This window comes from Barbus barbus (genome assembly GCF_936440315.1).
Source record: "Barbus barbus genome assembly, chromosome: 50".
NCBI classification, from domain to species: Eukaryota; Metazoa; Chordata; class Actinopteri; order Cypriniformes; family Cyprinidae; genus Barbus; species Barbus barbus.
In genome coordinates this window covers 12,684,787-12,707,322 of record NC_136728.1, presented here as the reverse complement: position 1 = coordinate 12,707,322, position 22,536 = coordinate 12,684,787, and the positions used below count along the sequence as shown (strand labels likewise).

The window sequence follows — 22,536 nt, the reverse complement described above, 5'->3', positions numbered from 1 at the left end:
ATTGGAAAGATCCGACTCAAAAGAACAATTCGTTCACGAATCAGTCCTGACGTAGATGTTTGCCGTCATTGGCGCCAGTGGCGCGTGGCGGGATTTGAAATTGCATAAGGTACCGTTTTATTAGGTATATCACGGTATATCATCACCAGTATATCATACTTTATTTTAAATCGCTCACTAACTATTCCTCAGTTGTAAAACAGAGACGTCGAATTTTATCAATTTTCACCAATGACGTACTAAAAAAGAGAACAGGAGACGAATACTTATTTCATGGTAAATTTATTGACCTTAGCATACAGCATGTCCTCTCCTTTAACTTCATTCATGCTCTCAATTATTTGAGTTCAATAGAAATCCAAAGAATATCCACAGAGTTGCCAAGCCCTAATTCATCTCCTCATTTAGTTGTAATTATTTAGCGGATTATTCTGGAAGGAAACATTGTTGAACAGAAAAGTTCAACCTCTGCTTTATTTTTGAAATGTGTCATTTTCCATCTGGCCTGTGTCTGATTATCAACACTGTCTTTAATTCATTCTTTACCAGGTTATAACATGCTGGATAGGTCCCCATTGCTATTTTCACTGTTAACTTTGCCAATAAAAGGGAACAATAAGATAGGACCAACATAGCACCACACTCTTTAAAGCAGATTTATTGAACTGAAGTTGTGCAACAGACATAACTGAGGTACATGATATGGTTATAGTGGAGGGAGGAGGGCTTTTCTCAATGTTGTTGCTTATTTGATATTTACAGGTTTATTACCACTGATATGGGCCGTGTACATAAGACACAGTCAAATGTTCATCACCTCCTCCGTCTACCATTTCTGAAGTGGGAGCCTTGTAAGCTTGCTATTCATCTACTTTGGAAATTCAATTCCACTTAATTTACTACATCGGACACAGCAGAAATATCATAACCTCTTATTTGTGCTGCCCTGTCCAGGTTCCCGAAAAAACTGTTGTGAGTTGTGTGAGGTAATGGGAAAGTCTTTTATGTCCAGTAAACCTGAGGTATAGAGATACCACACTTACAGAATGTGACAGAGAAAGAAGAGGAGGAAAAAAAGATTAAAAGGTAAAAGAAACATGCCTTAATAGGAGCACACTGTACAAAGAGCATTTCCAGTCGAATACTCAATTCATGTTCTTCTTTTACCCTCTACTTCTGTTTTCTCAAAGTATTCTGTAAGCAGTCAAATAATTATACAATTGTTTATAAAATAGCAGCACACTGATGTGACATCACAACTATGTAATGTTATTTTTGTGTATAAGATGAAACGAAAAAAATCATAGCTTTTTAGCAGCGGAAAAAAACAATAATAACTCAACAATATTGACACTTGATTGATGTCTTCACACTCTTTCCATCTCTCATCACTTTGGAATACAGTATCATACCCCTTAAGGAACATAACTTCGGTCCATATTTAAACTCAAACCTCTTAGCCACCCATACAATCTATTAACAGTACTGTAATTCATTTTCAGAACAGAGCTAGGAAAATAATAAGACAAGCTAACTTAATACAATAGGATTGACACGGGGGTTTTGGTGTGAGGATGGAGGAAATGTGACTTGTGAAACTCAAGCATCACTAAGAACCGTTTCTGGAGAAAGGAAACGCATGAGCACACATAAACATCTCCTTTACCCACAGAAAGACATGCACACAAACACACACGCATACATAGACGGACACAAACCCAAGCTTGACTGCCCCTTTTCAAGGTAAGCTATGAGAATTCAGCATATGAAAGCCGTTTTGTGCTGCTGATGCACCCTGTTTTTAGCCACTGTGTAATGACTTGTGGAAGATTTCAAACCCCATGCCAGTTCAACCTTTGGAAGCAGCATATATTGGATGGCTGGGTAGTGGCTCTTATGCTTAAGCTCAGCAAAACAGGGTGGAAGTCTACATTAGACTCAAGGCACTACATAACATTTTTTCTGCAACGTTGCAGTTGCACAAGTCTTTTCAAATTGAAAACTGCGCTTGGAGCGTGCAAATCAACAAAAAAATCAATCTGTTTTCTGTCTTTCTGTTGTCTGTTTTTTGGTCTTTTTTATTTAGAATTTTTTTTTTTTTAATTTGCATTAATATTATTTAATTGTTGTTGCTTGTTATACATTGGTTTCCAATGCTTTAACACTATAATGAACTGAACATGCCATGAACTAAACATGGGAAACCAGCCCAAAAAAAAAATAGAAAGAAAAAGACTTAACCTTAACCATTTGTTATCCATTGCAAACATGCTCTCTGAACTGAAACCAATGGAGTAACCTTCCCCAATTATGCACTAGCGGCATCAATGGAACTGGTTTAGATACTGGTCTGTAATTCAAACATGAGACATAAAAACTAAAGGACAAACAAATAAACAGACAAATAGATTAAAGATCTTAAATATCAGGTGATATATGGAAACCATAGCTGTTGTTTCTCCTTTGGCCTCCTTTCCTGCTTCTCCAAACTCCATATAAGCATCCTCATCTCAGCGGCATGCTTCACACCTCAAACCAACTAAGTTTCATCGTCATCATCCTCGTTCATTCTTGCCTACACATTCCTTTACTGCTAACAGCATTAGCACACATTTGTTTGCAAACAACTCCGCAACTCATTTTTCGGTCCCTGATAGGACCAACCATAAATCAGCCTAAGGCTCCTTCAACATGCTCACAACAAAATACGTAATAACGTAATAAACTGCCTGTATACAATACATCTGTAATATTTAGTGGGAGGTTGCCATGAAGGACAACCATACCCACATATTTTAAAAACAACTCTTCTTGCCTTTAGAAGATACAAGGGAACGTAGTCGTCTCTGTCCACTCCCTGTTCTTGCCTCCTCTTGTTCTGTGCACTGGGTTGGGCTCAGCCCTCAAGCAGTTTCCAGGCCAGTAAAAAAAGCATTTAATATAAGGCACTGATACAGGAGGCCCTCCAAGAATTGTGGAATCATGTACTATCCCCCTGTCCAGTCCTTTGACCATGTGCCCACCACTGAACCTGTCTCTATAACCAAACACTTGCAGATAGATGATTAAACAAAGCCCACATGACTCACACAAGAGTGCTTGATATAGAGTAACTTGTACACGCTTGCACATGAGCTAACATACACCACACAAATGCATGCACACAAGCAGCTTGACAAAAGCTTATTTGAAGTGTCTGTAACTTTAGCATTGAGAGACAATAACTTGCTTGTTTAACAGAAATAATAATAATAATCATAATAAAAATAATATTAATGGTCTATTCTCAATATATAAGCCCCTGTTGCCCTAGCAAAAGAGCACTGCATTCTTAGCATAAGACTTGTGTCTCACCACTCCTTTTTAAATCCCTATTTCTGGTCCTAATGCACAGCCAAGTGAATTGGTGCGGCGTCCATTCATACTCATGGCACCTCATTGTGTGTTCAAGTTCAGGCATTCCAACATGAACCAAAAATGTAAAAAAAAAAAATAAAAATCACAACAAAACAGGAAAAAACATAGCCCCACTTTTTGTACCCTTTCAAGCCAGTCTGATACAGTAGACTCTCTATTTTGAAAAGCCCTTTACACTAACACTTTTGCATTAAATATCATATTATTATGTTTACACAATCAAAAGAGTTTGCAAAATACTACACGCTTCCCTTCTAAGAGTCTGAGGCACCGTAGAGCTTTTTGCATCAGTATCAAATCATTTGAAAAATATCTCTTTTTTTGTATCTAAAATAGCTTTGATTTTTATTAAATTTTTTCATTTATGGGAGCAATTTTTACTGGAAAATGAAGATAAAACTCTACAAAGACTAGCAAGCACTTTTTGTTGGGGTTGTTTGTTTTTTTGTCATTTTTGTTTTTTGTTGTTTTTTTCTTTTCTTTTTCTTGAAGACTGATCACAGCCTTCCTGCAGCAAGCTCACAAGTTGATGTCTCGTACATCGGTTGGGGTGCTGGACTGGTCTTGGTCATCAAGTGCTTTGCTGCGCGGGCCACCCTGTTCCTGCTGCTGCTGTTTCTGCTGTTGCCGACGGCCCTCCCTCAGGTTATTCATCAACACTCTTTCAATCTGCTCCTGGCATGCCTTTAACAGATCCTGCAATGCATCAGACACAAGGCATTATACAAACGGGCCAAAATAGCTGCAATGTCTATACTTATCTCCAGAATCACTTCATCAGTAGCACTGAGCAAATGCACATTCACACAGTTGACTTGCAGGTTTTACAGTCAAACTACAAAAATTATACATATATATATTATATATATAAAAACAAACATGCACATAGTTGCACTGCGAACAGTAAAAAAAACAATGTAGTTCACTATGTTAATTACATCCATATCCTGTGGATAAAATAAAGCAGTGTTTCGTTTAGGTTTTCATACCCTTTCATTTTCACAACAGCATGTAATGACCTAAGGGGATCTCACTTGAGCCCACCAGAGTGTTCTTCCTGCTCAGTAGAGCTAAGAACAAAAACATTTTTGTAATAGATTTTTTATATATATAGATGCCTAATGCAACCTTGTGGGTATCTCCAAAGAGCACATGACATTTTTAAAATGGCTTTCACACTGTCACCAAAATGAGCAATAATGCCCTCTAGTGAAACTAAATGGATGCACAGTGATCAAAGCTCTCTGTCCTGTTTAGTGGGTATGTCTGAGGCACACCAGGCGTCTGTGGGAAGTTTGCTGTGAATGGCCCATGGGGAGGGCCCATGGAGAATGTTACTTGTGGAGAGGCTGCATTCCTTTGACATTTACTGCTAATTAAAAGCTGATGGGCCAAAGTCTGAAGTTATGTTATGCATGGCTCCTGAGCCATGTGTTTCATGCCTGTAAAAGCAGTGCATCACACAAGAAAAGGAATTGACAGAAAGCATTTCATCTTTTTGTTTTGTCTTTTTTTTTTGAGGATGAAATTAATATCACTCGAGGTTGTTTTCTTTGATGTCATCATGGTTAACAATGGGCACTTCTTTTAGAGGTCATTATTAGTAATGAAAAATAAATTCCTTCTAGAAAATTTACTAAAGCATAAAACATGTAAAGGAACTGCCTGTGTCTTACCACAAGAATGCCAGGCCTGACTTCCTAAAAGACATTTCCCTGTGCACTGCTCTTTATAGCTGCGCAACCAAACTCATGCCAAGTCCCAGAGGCTTAATTCAGGCAACTTTAATAGTTTCAGTGTGTAACTACTGGTAAAAACCAGGACTTGCTCTAGAAGAGCTTCTCAATTATTAGATCCAGAGAAGGGTGGTACTTGGTGTGCTTCAAGATAGAGTGGGTGGTCCCTGCCTAATCAACTCCGCCCTGATTAAGAACACTCTCTATCCCACAGGAATATGGCTACGTTTGTTACAAGTTAATGAAAATGGATTGAAATGCAGCTCTACTGGAGAACAAGCAGACTGTAATGTCACTCAGTGTGTGCCATCTTGGACAAAAGAAGCCTAAAGGAGAGACAAAGTAGCCACAGAAAACAACGTCTGTTTTTTATTGGGAAGTGAAAGCAAGGATTGCTGGGTTCAGAGCAAGGCTATCACAGCATTGAGAAATGAAAGAGGCCAGGGGGCCTAACACATCCAACTCCGCCCAACTATTTGTACCAAAAAAGCAGTTCTTCTCTAAATAATTTGCAACTTTTCAGTTCCAAATAACATTTCGGTTGCAAATAACAGAGTCCTCATGACATTATGACTTTATGCAAAGGAACATTCTCAGCATGCCAGACCCAAAGTTTCTAACATTTCACCTACTTTTAGAAACTGAGGTATGTCAAGGAGTTTTCACTGCATTTTCTCTTCCTGGTTAGTTTTTCCATATGCTTGTAAAGCTGTATTATAAGTATTCTAGAGGTGCACGAGGACAAACATTCATGCCTCAACTTAAACACAACCTAAACTGAAAACAACAGCCCAGTGAGCATCATTTACTGTATTTACTGTAGCTAACTTTACTATAAACACCCAGTGCCAGTTGAATATGTATTGTCTTTTTCTTCTTTCTTAGAGAGATCTTAGAGTATTTGTGGAAACTTCAAGCCAATTTTTCAGCCTTCCTGGTTTGGCATGCATGTGTGTACCTTACTGCTGCACAGCGTATGCTTCACCAGGTGTGTCTTGGGCTACACACACATTCCAAGGGCGACTGGAAAAGGCTGGCTGCCGCTATCATATGTCTACTGGAAACTACAGGCACTGGACACCACAAATGTCAGCAAGGTTCCTGGTGGGTAGGCTGGCAGCATCATTTGGCATTAGGCTGACTTTCTTTCATACTCTGTCTGACCGCTCACCTCCCAACCTCTGCCTCAATCTGGAAGGTTGTCACACTTAGGTAAAGTTAAGTACACAAACTTTTGTTTATTGAAGACTAGGTTTTTCTGCTTTACTCCTGATAAATATATCTCTCTGTTTTTCATATCTCTGATTTACCAAATGGTCAAAGAATTCCATTTAGATGGGATCTCAAAGATTTTCTCAACACAATAATGCAAACAGTTTGATTGCACTACAGCCCCCTGCTCCCACTGAATTATTCCCACTGCATTTTTGGAACTGCGGTATGTTTTCATCATCATGTTCATCTACTCACCTTTGTCATTCCAAATTTATATGACTTTCTTTTGTGGAACACAATAGAAGATATTGTGAAGAATGTTGGTAACCAAGCAAATTTAACTTCCATGGTATGGACACTGAGACTTTTCTCAGAATTTCTTCTTTTATGTTCCATGGTAGAACGAAAGTCATACAAGTTTGAATTGACATGAGGGTGAGTAAAGGATCATAGAATGTTCATGCTGTGTGAACTTTTCTTGTATGTTTTCTTTAAGGTATAGCTCATGGTGAGCAGGGTAACGGACATACACCATACCTGCATGTTTTCAGAGGTATGGCTTGTTGGCATCCTGCAATGTGACGAGTTGTTCATGGACCAGGTAGTTCATTCCTTCTGCCCTGGACCTCACACTCCTCAGACACTGAGCACATTTACTGCTGTGGAGGACTATTTGTTTTTCTATGGTGTACGACTTCACACACCACATGCAGGGCAGCAGACATTCTACCAGCAGCAGTGAACTCTAGGGTATCTTGAGGAGGGTTGACCTCTTCAGGTCAGGGCAGGAATTAAATGCGTTTCCTGGGTTTTTCTCTTAACCCTAATTTTCTATTCTTGATTGATTTTATTTCCCCCCTAAATATAAACTACAGGACCTAAACAAAGCTGAATGATCATGAGGCGGTCGCTCGCGCGACACTGTGTGAATTTGTATGCAAGTCATATGCATAAAGCCATAGTATCCCTGACACATTCCCCTAGCCCTGCAGATTCTTTCCTTACAGTCTCTCAGTCAGAGTCAATCCCATTTCACTTCCAGTAATTCAGTGGCTGAATGTGAAATTGAATTGGAGCTGGACCCAAGCCCATTGAGTAAATAGGGGAAATGCACAACCTCCTCTCACAGTCCTACAGGCACAGCAACACTCGCCCCACAGATTACCAATAGTATTACTGCCCCATCCTATCACCAAACAGAACTGAAGAATCTTCTTATCATGGTCCACATGCCTTATACCTTGTATCATAATTATTTATTAAAAGTTTAGAGAAATGTATTGTCAGAGCACCGATACTCACAACTTCTGTGTTTGTGATCTTGGCGAGTAACTCTGTTAGGTTGTCTCCCCACAGTGAGCGGTTAGTGCTGTTAAGCTGCAGGCCACAGATAGCTGCTGCCACGCTTCCCGTTGCAATCATGGATGGAGGGTGCATGGCGAAGTTGAAATCTGAGGAAAGAGCAAACTAAGCGTTAAGATCGGTCTCGCTCCGAGTTCATGAAAATGTACTTTTCTACGGTATTTTGAATAGTCATATCAAATATTATGAAATTAATACAAAATAAAAATCGGAAATACTAATAAATAAAGCGCTTTCCATTAGGTCCGTGCACAGTCCTTTGCTAATGACTGCAGCCCAGGATAATGAGGGTTCACTTGACTTGAAAAGAATCTGAAAAGCACCCCCACCCCCATCCCTCTCCTCCAGTCACCCTTTGCAGATCGGCCCCTTTTCTTCCAGTTCCTAAGTAAATCGTGTGCTGAAAAAAAAAGCCCTACAACCTTCGGAAAGGATGGAATAAAGAGCCACAGTCCCCCTGCCAGTGCTCACTGCTGTAGGTCCTTTTTCCACGTGTGGTCACAGGCGTACATCTCAAAGACCTTGTTAGCTTTCTCACTGTCATTCATAATGCAAATAAGACAGCTTGTGAACGGGCCTGAAGCCCAAAAAGACGACTGACTGCGAGAGGGGGAGAAAGAAAGAGGAAAAGAGAAAGAAACAAACAGCTTAGGCTGTCTGCCCCCTGCCTCATTGATTTCTGTCTTTCTTCTTTTTCTACAGCTCACCCTCTCCCTTTTTCAGACTGTTTTTCAACTCTTTTTTTAGACACATACCCCTAAGGTTGAATGGCACACATGCTCTAGCTTTGTTGTTACAACAGCTCTGAATTTGTACCAGTGTCGCTGCTATCTTTTAGCATATTAATTGAGTGTGGCCACAGATGGACCTGGGTCTAGTGAGCAAGAGAGTGTGGCTTCATTGTCTGAAACCATCACCTCATCTCATCCAATTGAGAGATGCAACATCAAGCCCTCTCTGTGGATTCCAATTCATCCCGACAGCCAGGACAAAAGATGGGTGTTGGGGGAGGGTGTTGTTGGGTTTTAGACAGCAGGGGTGGCTGAGGGGGGCACTAAGCATTATTCTTTAGTCAGTGTCCAGACCTTCGTAAGATTTTGGCAGAAGAAAAGACCCTCCTACCCACCTCATTCCCCCCATGCCATTCCTCTGATGCAGGGCCACCTCTGGGCTCATGGTCCCACACTCCCTGGCAGTCTTTGCATTACCATATTGCCATATTCAATTGCAAAGCAAACTGTGTGTGATGGCTCTAAGGGTGATTTTTCTTCTCTTTTCTTTATAGAAAAAAAAATCAAAGCCTTGGGGCCTTTGATAACTGACGAGCATGCCTTCATTGCCGTTTTAATATTCAAAGCCAACCATTTTCTCATTTTGCAGCTCAGTGTTGACAAATAAACTTATTATACACTTTTCCCTTTGTAGTTGATTCCGGGCCAGAGAAAATTTTATTAAAAGAAGTTCTGGTCAAGCGGAAGAGGACAAAACCAACCACATTGCAACTCTTTGGGTCTTTTGCAGCAGAGAGAAAAAAAGCATACAGTGGAAATTGGGTGCCCACACACAGCTTGCATGCGCTGAGTGGGTTGCGATCTGATTTTTTTGAGTTTGTCGATGGAACAAGAGTATGCGCGTGCTAGCGGCAGAGCTGGACGCTCTGGTTTGTGAGAGTGGTAAGGGAAGAATGGCTGTATTCTACACGCCTTCATTGATATTCATGCAGAGGATAAACAGTGCATGTAGCTGAGTGGGGACGCCTGTGATGGAAGGCTCCTAGTACGCGGCGGCTGGCTGGCCTGGTATACCAGCCTCTCACCCCCTTCAATGGACCATTCTCCTGCCCTCGCCACACTGCATCCCCAGACCTGTGCCAACACAGCAAGCTCCTTGGTGGGTGCAATGTGCTGTATACGCATTTAACTTGTAAATTAATTAAGGGTCTGGAAAGTTGAGGAACAGCCAAAGAAGCCGATGATTTGAGGGGCAATAAATCAAGTGCCAGACGCACATGCAGATGCACAGGTTTGGAGTTAACAGAAAGTCTTGTTTCAAGCAGCCATGTTCGACCTTACTGATAAAGATCAAACATAAACATGAATTTGGCATCACAGTTTCACACTCAAAATCAAATGGAAAGTCAGGTAAAGCATGCAAGTTAACATCTTAAAGTCACAGAGTTAACAGAATAACGGAGTAAACCTGTAACAAAAATATTCAACTAAATGCTAATTGTTTGTTAAACCTACAACAGAATATAAAAGGATTTTTTAATAACTCTCATTCAAATTATTGAATGTCTGGGACATTTATGTATAGCATTACTTCATAGAATTGTATTACATTAACTGTCTATTGTCATTTTTTGAAAATGGTCCAATCTGCCACAGTGTTAATTTCGTCGACGAAGACGACGACGACGAAAAATATTCGTCAACGAACCTTTTTTCTGTGACTAAGACGAGACGTTGATGAGCTAAAACGGATAGGCTACCAAAACGCGAACTAGCGATCTGAAACAATGGCCTCAGCACCCGAAGGGTTAGGGAGTGGGTGACTAGACGTCCCGTTTTTCCCGGGAGTCACAATTCATTGTTGATTAACTTAAAGTTAGTGAAGGTGCGATAGGCGGAAACGTGCTGATAGAAGTGCTCTCTCTCGCACACGTTCCACTTCTTCAGTTCTCATACAGCACGCGATCAGTTCTCAGTGTTCAAATACACACACAGCAGTCCAAATGTCTCTCATGTAGAGTATCTCACGGAAATACAGTCCGTTATGGTTTAAGTGAACTTAAACAGGTGGGTCAAAACTGAATGTATGTCAGTAGGCTATTACATACATACCTTCCGTCTTAAATGGACAGCATTCCTAATTATCTGTCATAAATGTTAACCAACAAAAGATGTTAAATAAATGTATACTTGTTAAGTAAAAGTACTGTATCTGAAACAGTTTAATTTATATCTCTACCAAAAAATGAAAATTTATTCCAGTTTTTCCAAATTCAAACCTTGATTCAGATTTCTCATAACTAAGCTTAATTGATTTGGTCTAAAGAGAGAAGAATTAATGACTATTTTTGTTTGAATACTACATATAAAATAGCTACCAAAATAAGTGTTGGTAACTGCAGTTTGACAAAGTAATGGCTAAAAGTTGACAAAAATGCAATGACTTTTCATCGACTAAAACACTAAAACTATGAAAGACTCAAATGACTAAAATGTGACTAAGACTATTAAGCATTTTCGTCTCAAGATAAAGACTAAGACTAAATCAAAAATGCCTGCCAAAATTAACACTGATCTGCCACAAATCTTCCACTAGTAATTTCATCATCAAAAGCGGCATGTTGGTTTGCCCTGTCAAACCATAGTAAAAACAGGAACCCTCTTTGACTGTTAAAATCCTGTAACAACTTGTTTCAGTCTTGCTCCAGTGCAGAGTCTTGCGCAACAGCAGTCAGGCCGGTGTGGGAGGAAACATAGCCTCTTGAATGAGAAATGACATGAATTGGTAGATTTAATTTTCAACCCTGCTGAAGTCTCCACCAGTCGCTAGTTATTCCTCCAATAAGTAAACATCTGAAGAGCGGCAAGATTATCGAATATGATAAAGTGTTTCTCAGGTATGTTCCGATACATCTACAAACAATCTACAATGGAGAAGTAAATGGGGTGCTGGGTGTTTAACAGTAAGAATGGGGTATAATTGCTTTTAATGAGCTCGTTCCTGTGCAGGCCTTCTACAGACTGCCCTCCAGAGAAACTTTTTATCGGGTTCTCCTTCAGCACTGACCCTTACATGCCTCTGCATATGAAATAAAGGGTTGTTCCTTTTTGTCTCCTTTCTTGCGGTCTCTAGCCAAGCCTTCCAGTCATTTGCATATCTCTGAAAGGCCCCTCCGTATTATTAATTCATGCTGAACTGGTCTACTCTGCCTGACCAAATTTTGCCGAGTGCTCTGAACGGAACTGTTTTATCAAAAGAGAAGAAAATTAGAAGAGAAGAACCATTAAAAGTTAGCTGTCGCCTTTCCACACTCTTCTCCTCCTTTCTCATTCAGATACAGGGGGCCTTGATTTATGCATGTCTCAGAAAAGAAGGGGACGTGGAATTCTCTGCAAATAAAGCAAACTGTACAGAAGAAAGAAAAGCAGCAGTCAAGACATCTGCTCAGCGATTAAAATCTTTTGGATACCCCTTGAATCCCTGCTGTTAAACTAGTAACTAGATTGTGTATATAACAACAGGGGTATGTTTCACTAGCTTCAGAGTTTATCAAAAAACCAAGTTATACAGCTAAATTATTCATATTATCCCAGTTGTCATCAGTGCCCATCCTGTCAAACACAAGAGATTCTTATCCAGTTTTCATGGATCCTGTTCATGTCAGGGCAGTTGCACAAACCAACAGGAGAATCAAAAGCTGCCAGATCCTCCTACTAATCCCTCTCCCCTCATATCCCACTTTCCCAAAGTCAGAGTCACTCCTGAGGTTCCTGGGGAGCTGAGCAACCCCAGGGAGGAAGAGAAAAGCCTGAGGGAACAAGGGTGGTGCATTGGATCCCATTACCGCCTATGGTGATGTTGGGTGCAGGCTTGGCTGGGAGAACCAGCCCCACAAAGGCTCCTGATTATGGGAAAGTCGTCATGCCCTGGAGCATCTGGGAGGCGTGAGAAGAGGGGATAAGATATGAAAACATGACATGCTTCACTATTTGGCTCGGCTAAAACAATACACTCACGTTTTCTCACCCTCCTCTCATCTCCATGTTTGATCTCCTAAAGGTGGTCCACCTCTGAGAGCAGGAATGGTCTAACCACTGGCTCACCAGCACACAGGAATGTCCTTAACTATACAACTGCCCTTTGAAGTGTCACTGTATTCAGGCCTAGCCACTGATATGCCCGCCAAACATACCAGGCAAGCACATAAGGCTTCCAGAGAAATTCTCTCCATTACACATCGCTATTTCAGTCCACATAGTTTCTCATGAATGTAATGAGACGGCATCTGATAATTTGCCTGCAACGAGAACCTGAATAAAGTTGCCATAGATACTAAACCCACAGAAGTTGGCTTTAATTTCAGGTTTTGCAAAGAAAAAACTTAGATGTTTTGATGCAAGACATCAACACCAACTTGACTAGGCAGTGGATCTTTAAATCACTCATACTTAAAAACATGAATGGAAGACAAATACAAGTTGCCAAACACTAGCTTTCTTTATTTTATTTAAATTTATGGACTAACCATGAACACGATAGCTAATGATAAACCTAATTTCTAGATTGTGGAAAATACTGGCTACTTTACAAAGTTATTTTACAAATGCACTTGTGAGAATATTTTAAAACCGAGCAGGATAGCTTCTGTGCAGCACTACACAAATTAGCAGTTAAACATTCTTTGCGGGCAATTATTTATTTATAAACATCTACTGAATACACTACCTGTTGCACAAAGGGCGATGAAAGTCTGCACATGTTTACGGATCAGGTCCAGTTTATCCTCAGGCAGCGGAAGTTTCCTCATAATGTGCTCAATAAAGTCATTGGGAGTGACAGCAGCCAGATTCCACTTCAATTTGCCCAGGACAACCAGCTCCCATTCCTTTAAAAGAAGGTTTGAGGAAACAAGCAAAAAAAGATTCAAAACCTAAATCATTTGTGTGATAAGAATCAAATAGCAATGCCTGAAGTATTCATATCTCAAGGTTCATTTAACTGGAATGACAAATTGCATCTTCTCATGTGGCTTCATGTCTGTGTATGTTTTCTTTCACTGCACTGTTAAGACACTGGATGCTGGGGCTAATGTTCTTCATCAACCATTCGGACAAAAGGTCTAAAAAAATTATTTACTAGAGATAAAGTACTAAATGTGTTCAAACACTGCTGTTACTTATCTGAATGTTTATGTTAAACATTTTAGCCAGTTATGATTGCACAAAATCTAGCATCAGCAGAGCTCCTCCAGGACATGGTTTGGTCTTGAGTTGACTACGCAAAGATACAAGCTGAAATCCTAAAAGCTACAAGGCTGCATGCAGGCACACTTGAGTTGAAAAATGGGTCACTCAGATTGCCCAGTCACTTCACAGAGAATGTCCAGCATCGGGTACTTTCCTCCTTAGCATAGAAGTGTAATTGTGAGTATGTTTTATAGTGATCTGTCAAGTCAAAAGAGGTCTGAGTACACATAGTTAAATGTTGGACCTGTCATTAGCCCATTTGCAACCACGAACACATTAATTTGAAACCTTATATGTAAAAGACTTTTAATTATATTGAGTTGTAACAATGGAATAAACAAGGCTCAATAATGACAATGAATTTGACTGTACAACACTGCTGATGACACTATTTCGTCATTTGGGGGCACTCTTGATGCATAACATGAACTTGCTTTGACCTAACTCACAGTGACAAATGTAAACATTAGATGCGAAGTCATTTGGCTTCAGTCAACAAGAAGACAGCATCCTTCAAATAACCACTCCCCCTTCCTGTTTGAAGTGGGGTGAGTAACAGGGGAGCAAGTGACTAACTGGGGAAAACTTGCACTCGTTGGGACAGTCCTTATGACTGAGCGCCTCGCTCAGATGGAGGTGGTTTTTCTCCACAAGTGAACCACATGCACTTTAGTCATGAGATGGCCCAATATGGTTGCCATTACCTTCCGAGACACAGTATAGGTGTTTACAACTGCTCTAAAGCACCCACAAAGGAAGTATACCCATGCAACACTCTAAGTGAGAAGGAATACAATGGCAGCCATCCGCTGATGCATGATTTCTCCACTTCCTCTCTTTGCTGGATTTCACTGGTGAGTCACTCACCCAAAAGTACAAACAGCTAAACGTTTGTGTCAGTTCTTCTCTCAGGGGAGGTTCCTGATATGAACATGAAGCCTGATGACATGTTAGAGCCACATTCGCTCAATAAAAACCATTGGCTCCTGGTACACCATAGAGGTATGTTGGAATGTAAACTATGAGCAGAGGCGTTCTCCAAAAGTAAACCAATTACATGCTAATGTGAAAATGAGCCTTTGTGTTCTAACTGATCTGTGAAATTTGGGCAGTAAAAAGTAGTATGCATTTTCAGTTTGGTGTGAGCTGCTTTGTTCTTAAAAAGATATCAACTCAAAATTAAAATGTACTCATCCTCATGATTTTGTTTTTTGATAAATACAACTCACATCCATGGGGTCCAGTCATTGTTGTTTTGGACCCCATTGACTTTGATTTTATGGATAAACATTCTTAAAATAACTTCTGAATAAGAAAGAAAGTCAATCAGGGTTGGAATTAAATGAGGTTGAGTAGATGTTGACTTTTGATGAATTTTCATTTTTGGTTGAACTGTCCTAATTAACTGAAGAAACAATTTTTGCAACTACTGAAGGTTCAACACTACATAAGATGTTAACAAATGATTGTGTACCTATACTGTCCAACTCAATCTTTGGTCATATTCTAAGCAGACCATTGAACCTTTATGAGGCCATAAATTACCACAAATACCAGTTTTAATTAACTTGAGGACACCATTTTTTTCTGTCAACTATCAAGTCAGCAGTCCATTGTCACCTCACAAGTGCTCTGAGGCCAGCCCTAAAACTCACTGACACTCTTGCAACAAAGTCTTGATGCAGGAACCCACTTCCTCCTTTCGAGCCCTCCAGTCCTACCTCCAGGCTGTCACTGCGGTTTCATTTACAAGAACTTCTTGCCAGCTAACGAGGCCAAAAATGAAGATGTGACTGTGACAGCTGATCTTCAGCTTCCTGCATCTGTTGGACTTCGCAGACCAGCAGAAGCTCCAACAACAACAAAGATATAACAATAGGCCAGGCCGGGGGGTGGGGGTGGGTTTGTCGAGGTTGTCCACAGCAGCAATTTGCTGAGGACGCAAATAAAACAATTTTTATCTTTGGCCTGAGCTATTAAGAGAACTGCCCATTTCCGCCTGAAAGACACTGATGAGCAGTGGTGTCAAGAGCTGAGGAAAAACCAAGTGCAGGCGTAACATATTCAAAAGTTTTCATGCCACATTGTACTGTATTTCCTCTTGACACTGAGTAATGAAAAATTTACCAGCATATTTTGCCTTTGTGTCTTCACAGTTTCTTTTTTTAAGACATGACTCGTATAGTTGACCTGTCCATATATATATATATATATATGTGTGTGTGTGTATATATATATATATATATATATATACAGTGCCCTCCAAAAGTATTGGAACAGTAAAGACAAAATTGCTCTGTTGGCTGAGGAGTCGAGACATTTGCAAATATGATTAAAAGATGAATATGAGACAAAACTACAGAATGTCACATTTTATTATTAGCCGTTTCAACACATAGATGTTTTACCAGCTAAGAAGATCAGTACTTTTAGAGTTTCAGCGACACCAGCAACCAACAATGACCTGATCGACTGAGAAACAACAGTAGTTGATGACAGACAAATCATAAAAGCTGTGAAAATGAATCCTAAAACACGTGTCTGTAAAATCACCAACAACTTCCAGAAAGCTGGGGTGATGCTCTGACAATCTACTGTCCTCAGGAGACTTTGACACAGAATTACAGATGCTACACAGCAAGATGCAAACCTCTGACCAGCACCAAAAATAGAAAGGCAAGATTAGAGTTTGCAAACAAGCACAAAGGTGAGCCAGAAGAGTTTTGGAACTGTTTATGGACCGATGAGACAAAGATGAGCCTTTTATCTAAGTGATGGGAAAGCAAAAATATGGAGAAAAAAGGGAACTGCAAAAGATCCCAAGCATACAGCCTCATCTGTAAAGCATGGTGGAGGTGGTGTCATGGCATGGGCATGCATGGCTGCCTCTGGAATAGGCCCTCTCAATTTTACTGATGACTTAATGTATGATGACAGTAGCAGAATGAATTTGGAAGGGTACAAAACTATCTAGCCTAACAATATTCAAGAAAATGCCACCAGATTCAATGGGAAGTGCTTCATATTGCATCAGGACAATGACCCAAAACACCCTGCCAGTTCAGTCAAGGAATTTATAAGGGCAAAGAAATGGAAAGTCTTAGATTGTCCGAGTCAATCTCCAGATTTAAATCTGACTGAACATGAATTTCACCAGCTGAAGAGGAGAGTAAAGGCAGAAACTCCCCAAAACAAGCAACAATTGGAATTGGCTGCATTAAAGGCTGGGAAAAGCATTTCAAAGGATGAGACCAAGAGTCTGGTGATGTCTATGGGTCACAAACTCACTGCTGTGATTGTGATCAAGGGATCTGCAACTAAATAATAGCTTTTAATCTTTTATATCTGCCTTATGTTCAACTGTCCCAATACTTATGCTCACATCAATGAGTGGGATGAACTCTAAAAGTGCTGTTCTTTTTATTTGGTAAAGCATGTATGTGTTGAAACGGCTAATAATAAAATGTGACATTCTGTAGTTTTGTCTCATATTCATCTTTTAATCATATTTGCAAATGTCTTGACTCCAGAGCCAACAGAGCAATTTGTCTTTACTGTTCCAATACTTATGGAGAGCACTGTATATATATATATATATATATATATATATATATATATATATATATATACTGTGTCCTATGAAAAGTGTAGAAAAAAAACTTTAACATACAAATAACATGCGAAAAATGCATCTTCATTCTTAGAGTTACAAATAGCATGAGAGAGCTTTATATTCAATATTAGTTTTTTTTTTTTTTTTACATATTTCCGTCACACCTATAGGACACATTGATACGTCATCTACCCATGTATGTGTGTGTGTGTGTGTGTGTGTATGTATATATATATATATATATATATATATATATATATATATATATATATATATATAGGCTATATGAAAAGAAGTTGAATGATGATTAGCTAATTAGACAATGACAAGTAGTCAGTAGACTGTATCTTTCAATTGACAGAGTCTTAAAATCACTGGACTCCTGCAAGACTATCAATATTCATCCAATACAGTATATACAGGTGGAACAAGACTTCAGCCCTGATGTAGCTGTGAGTTGCATAGTTGCCACTAGATGGCGTAATAGCTCTGTCAAGCATGGACTCTCTAATACCCTTGAGTTGATATTTGAATGTTTGTGGAGAACATCCATCAGTCGGTAGAATATTTTGTCAAACAGAACCTAGTCTTTACTGTAGACTACTTTTAATTCTTATGGCATTGATTTGTAAACATACACACTATGAAAAATTCCATCACAAATTAAAGTATACAAGTATCTGCATAACCTGAAATTTTAAGTGGGATGACTAACCTACTAAACGATTTAGTGTACCCTTAACAGCAGTAGGCAATATATTGTAATGTAAACAAATAAACAATTAGCAATAGTATATATTAAGGAAAATTGTGAATAAGGTAACCAATTCTCTGGCAGTCACTAGAGATAAGTTAGTAAGTTTCGGTATGCAAAGAGTATATTTGGTGCTTACCAGCAGTTCCTGCGGTCTGATAGAGTTATCAGTGTAGATGCACAGCTTCTCTGCAGTTAATGGACGCGTCTCTTTCAATTTAGACGCAAGAAACATGCACACTGCGCCGAGCAACTGCAAGTTACATTTTCTTGTTGGTACCACCGCTAAAAATCGGTCCAAGTAGTTCATAGCCAGTGGAAAAACTTCTTCTTCGCATTTCTGTTCCTCGCAGACCTGGAAAGGGCAGGGCATAACTTAATAAGTTCAGAGGAAAAGATGCACGTGGCGCAACAAAATTAGTCTAATTTATAAGACTCGCAATGACTATATATGCATCAAATAATTATGCCGATTAAACGAAATACATAGTATTGTCCATCAGTTGCATAGATAACAGGTTGTAAATCGTCACGGTAACATTTGAGATTGATTCCAAAAAATGTGCAATTTCTGTCTTGTCGTTGTTATAAATGTATACATTTAATGGATGAAAAGGGGGCTCTAACATCTTTGTCAATAGACTGACATTCCTTTGGTTCATTCAGTAAGAAATGAATTCAAGTCACAATCGCCCGAGCCAAAAAAACACCCATGCAACACAGTACGGGATCTGTTTTTTTTAATTCGTCATATTTTCATAAAATATTTAAAAATATAAATAAATTGTCTAGGTCTACTATTCATACCTCTAAATATTCACCAACCCTTTTCACATCATTCCCGACAATTGACAAGCAATCAAACCGATGTTTTATATGATTAAATCACGATTTTTTAAACGAAGTAGCATGCGGTCTTAGAAGAGTGCGTCACCATCGGACCAAAATATTTTTTTCAAAATTTTTTATAAATTCTCCTGCTCGATTGACTTGACAATTTAAAACATGAAAATAAAGCTAAGGTCCTCCCCTAACGTTTTCAACATTCGGAGATTAGAAATATGAAAGATTCTGATAAAAACCGAACTTAATTCCAAGGCTATAGACTTCGATCAGCATGGGTTAAGAAGCAGTGCGGGCCCTCGCCCCTTCCGCAACCATATATTTCCAAAAATTGTACAAAATTATAGAAACGTAATTCCCAATATATTCAACCATGAATATGTACCTTAAAGGCTCATTTATCAAGTCATGCACATGTAAAGAGTTGTTATGATCAGTTTGTTGCGATAAAGTTGTTGTGAAAGAAAAACCAACATGGCGATGGTAGATGTAGCACAGCGGCAAGCATTGAAGTGCATACGTGTGCATGGAAATATTTATCAAAAAAATAAATAAATAACATTATGCACGATTCTGTTCTCTGTGTTAACGGAACGGAAAACTTTAAGAAATATGGGCTTATGATCACTGACATATGTCGATATCCTCCGCCCCCCCTGAAAATCTAATCGAGAACTTGGTCCAAAATCAGCGCTTATGACTGCAATAAAATAAATAGCCCGACAAAATCGGATCTGCCATTTCGGAAATATTAAGGAAGCTCCTTTACTTGCATTCCACAATGCTTACATGATGGAATAAACGAGAAAACACTTAGCTAGACGTTTTGAAGAAACGGCGTAAGCACGGAAATGATCGGATAAGTACAAACCTCCAACATCCAAGTTGCCACCATCCTCCGCATAAAGGGCTGGATATCTTTCTGAACGCATTTAAAATATGAACACTGGGGAAGAAACCTCTCTTCGATGGTCAACAAGCTTTGTAGTACCCTGTCATCATATAGAAGATTCGGGTCAGGACGGGCTCTTACAATGGTGTCCATCTCGAGACAAAGCAGTTCCATGATTGTTACAGTCCTTTTCGATCTCAAATAAGCCTACGAACAGTCAAATACAATGGTTGCGAAATGTCAAAAAGAGCAGAAAGGACTTCTCAGGCACATAAAACCAGTCTACAAGGCTGTCCAGGTTAGTCCTGATCCTGTTGCAAACTTTCCCCCACTAGTCTCTTTCTCTGCTCTGCTCTGCTACACTCGCTGCAACATTTGAGGTCTGCAGATGTAAGGCTGTGTGACGCAAGTCTCATCATTGGCCAGACCTAACATGCTCGATCTTCCTCTTCTTTTCCAGCCCTCTTGCTCTGGTGATCAACAGCACCCACAAAATGGTCAAGAATTGCAATATTGGCTGATTTATGGATCATGCAAGATGTTCAGCCTTAGTCAACTCACCCATTAATGCGCAACTACTTTAACGACACTGGGCAAACATAAACAAACACAGTTCACCCAACCCAACACTCAACTTATATATAGTAGCCTATCTCAAAGTGTTCTAAAAAAAGTGGTTTGGGGTTTTTATTATGTTATTTCGTATCAAATAATAAACATATAATATGCATATCCTAGATGACCAATATAGTTGTGCCAAGCAAATTAGACCAATAAACGGTCAAAACCCTTTCTTTTTGACTTTAAGGACACTAAAACGCCACATCGTCATCACAAAGTCGAAATAGAGCTATCTTACACGGAGCTGCAACGCCTGTGGTCAACGAGATAGCTTTCTAGGAAATACAGCGAAAGCATGAAGCATCGCTCGCTCGTCAAAGATAGCAGCTGAATGATACTTATTCTCTTGAGCTGCCCCCAGAGTATTATATAAAACATTATATCGTCTCTATTTAGGATCAAAAAGCCAAGCCTCAAAAGGAGATGTGAGCATTCCAAAATTGTGATCTGCTGTGCAGGTGACGGATTTCAACATGCATGCAAGTCACTTAAGCAGCAAATGAGTCAAAGCAGTTCAACATTTCGAATAATGGGGGAATCAGAATTAAATAGCTTTAATGTGTCTTCAAAGACATTCTAGAGAACATCTATAGTGAGTTATTGATCACGGTGCATCTCGAGGTTCTCCAGCCTCTAACAGTGATTCTGAAAAACTCAACAGACCGCAGCTGTACTTTTGCAAGAGTTGCTTCGTTTCAACACTTTTAAATGTGATAGGAAATGTCTCTTTAAAACTTTTTTTTCTCGCTGTAGATTGTTTCCTCCCCTTTTGACAATTTGCATAGCCAATAGTTCTTCTGCGCGCGTCTGAGGCTTTCGGATTGTTACTGGGCAGACTTTGTCTGTGGAAGTTCACCTTCTAAAGTGCCAGGAAGAACCGAATCTATTTTGCCGATCACCTGATGAACGTTGCTACTTCTCAGAGTCTGCCACGTGCAGATGTCATAAACACATTTATACAAATGTAGCAGAGCGACAGCAATATCTGCAGCCCTCAGAGTGATGCTTTGAGAAACTCAAAGATATTTTCATTATAAAGACCGTAAAGTGATACAGATGATAAAATGATTACAATTCATGCTTAAGGGGCAAAAATAATAATAAAAATATAAAGATATAAAAAAAATATAGCCTATTCTATTATTTTCAAAGTTAGTCTGCTAATAAGTCTATATTTTTATTAAATTACTTAACCCTTATGAATTTAAATTGACAGAGCATGCAAAAATGATTTCTTTCAGCGACAGCATGGAATTTGTGGATAATTAAGCAATTCCAATTACTCAAATGCTGAAACATCTCATTTCATTTCCTAGTTGTAACATGCGCTTTTTTTAAACTGCAGTGTTTTCCACACGCAGCCGACACGTCAAATTTCGCTAATGCAGGGCATTATGAGTGGGTTTCAGACATCCAAATGCCATATTAATGGCTTCAAACAATGGACACTACGAGTCATAATAACATCAAGGATGCATCCTTTTTCTTTTTAACGATATAAAGCTTTCCTTTTATGGCGCATTGAAACTCTTATATCATTCAAATGTTATTTTGAAATAAAACAATAACTAATAAATTACTCAAATATTTATTATTAAGCCGTTTTAGATTTTTTAAACGCACCTGTTTAAACAAACGTCACATGAAAGATGCTTTTATAAGATTATTAGTATAAAATACACATATAGAATTATAAAATATATAAATATCCCTCCATTTCAGCAACATTTTGACTCCCCCATTAAATGACGTGTAATTCAAACCATCTATAAATCAACGCCTAGTTTCCTTTGAGCTCATTTCAAGGCATTAAAGAAGCCAAACATTTTTATAGCCTATCTTTTTTTTTTTTTTTTTTTTTTTTCAACAGTTATATGTCGGGATATATAAATCACAGTAAACAAACAGTCTTAAACAAAAAGACACGACAGAACACATAGCCCTTCTCAAATAAACGTCAAAAAAGTTACCTCCGGTCTGATTCTAACCTGTCTGTGGTTCACGCCTCTATATTCTAACCTGACCATGCTGTTTTTTCGCGGAATAATGACGTCATACAGACGCTGCTCTTAGTGGGCTAAGCAGCTCATGCTATTTCCGGATGC

The 22,536-nt window shown here is 39.2% G+C and overlaps 1 protein-coding gene across 1 annotated transcript; it reads right to left on the bottom strand.

The window, feature by feature from the left end:
- Positions 1-271: 271 nt before the first annotated feature.
- Positions 272-20,476, bottom strand: LOC306868479 (G1/S-specific cyclin-D2-like). Its single transcript, XM_079414667.1, has 5 exons — positions 19,790-20,476; positions 18,215-18,430; positions 13,188-13,347; positions 7,671-7,819; positions 272-4,113 (listed from the first exon to the last, which is right to left on the bottom strand). Exons 1-5 carry the CDS (start codon positions 19,982-19,984, stop codon positions 3,937-3,939), a joined length of 897 nt encoding a protein of 298 aa, XP_079270793.1. The 5' UTR covers positions 19,985-20,476; the 3' UTR covers positions 272-3,936.
- Positions 20,477-22,536: the final 2,060 nt, after the last annotated feature.

Coding starts and splice junctions, on each gene's coding strand:
- LOC306868479 (XM_079414667.1), bottom strand. CDS start 19,984: ATGGAACTGCTTTGTCTCGAGATGGACACCATTGTAAGAGCCCGTCCT. Junction 18,431..19,789: donor TGGCAACTTGGATGTTGGAG/GTTTGTACTTAT, acceptor TGCCCTTTCCAG/GTCTGCGAGGAACAGAAATG. Junction 7,820..13,187: donor CATCGCCCTTTGTGCAACAG/GTAGTGTATTCA, acceptor CTCTTTCCTCAG/ATTTCAACTTCGCCATGCAC.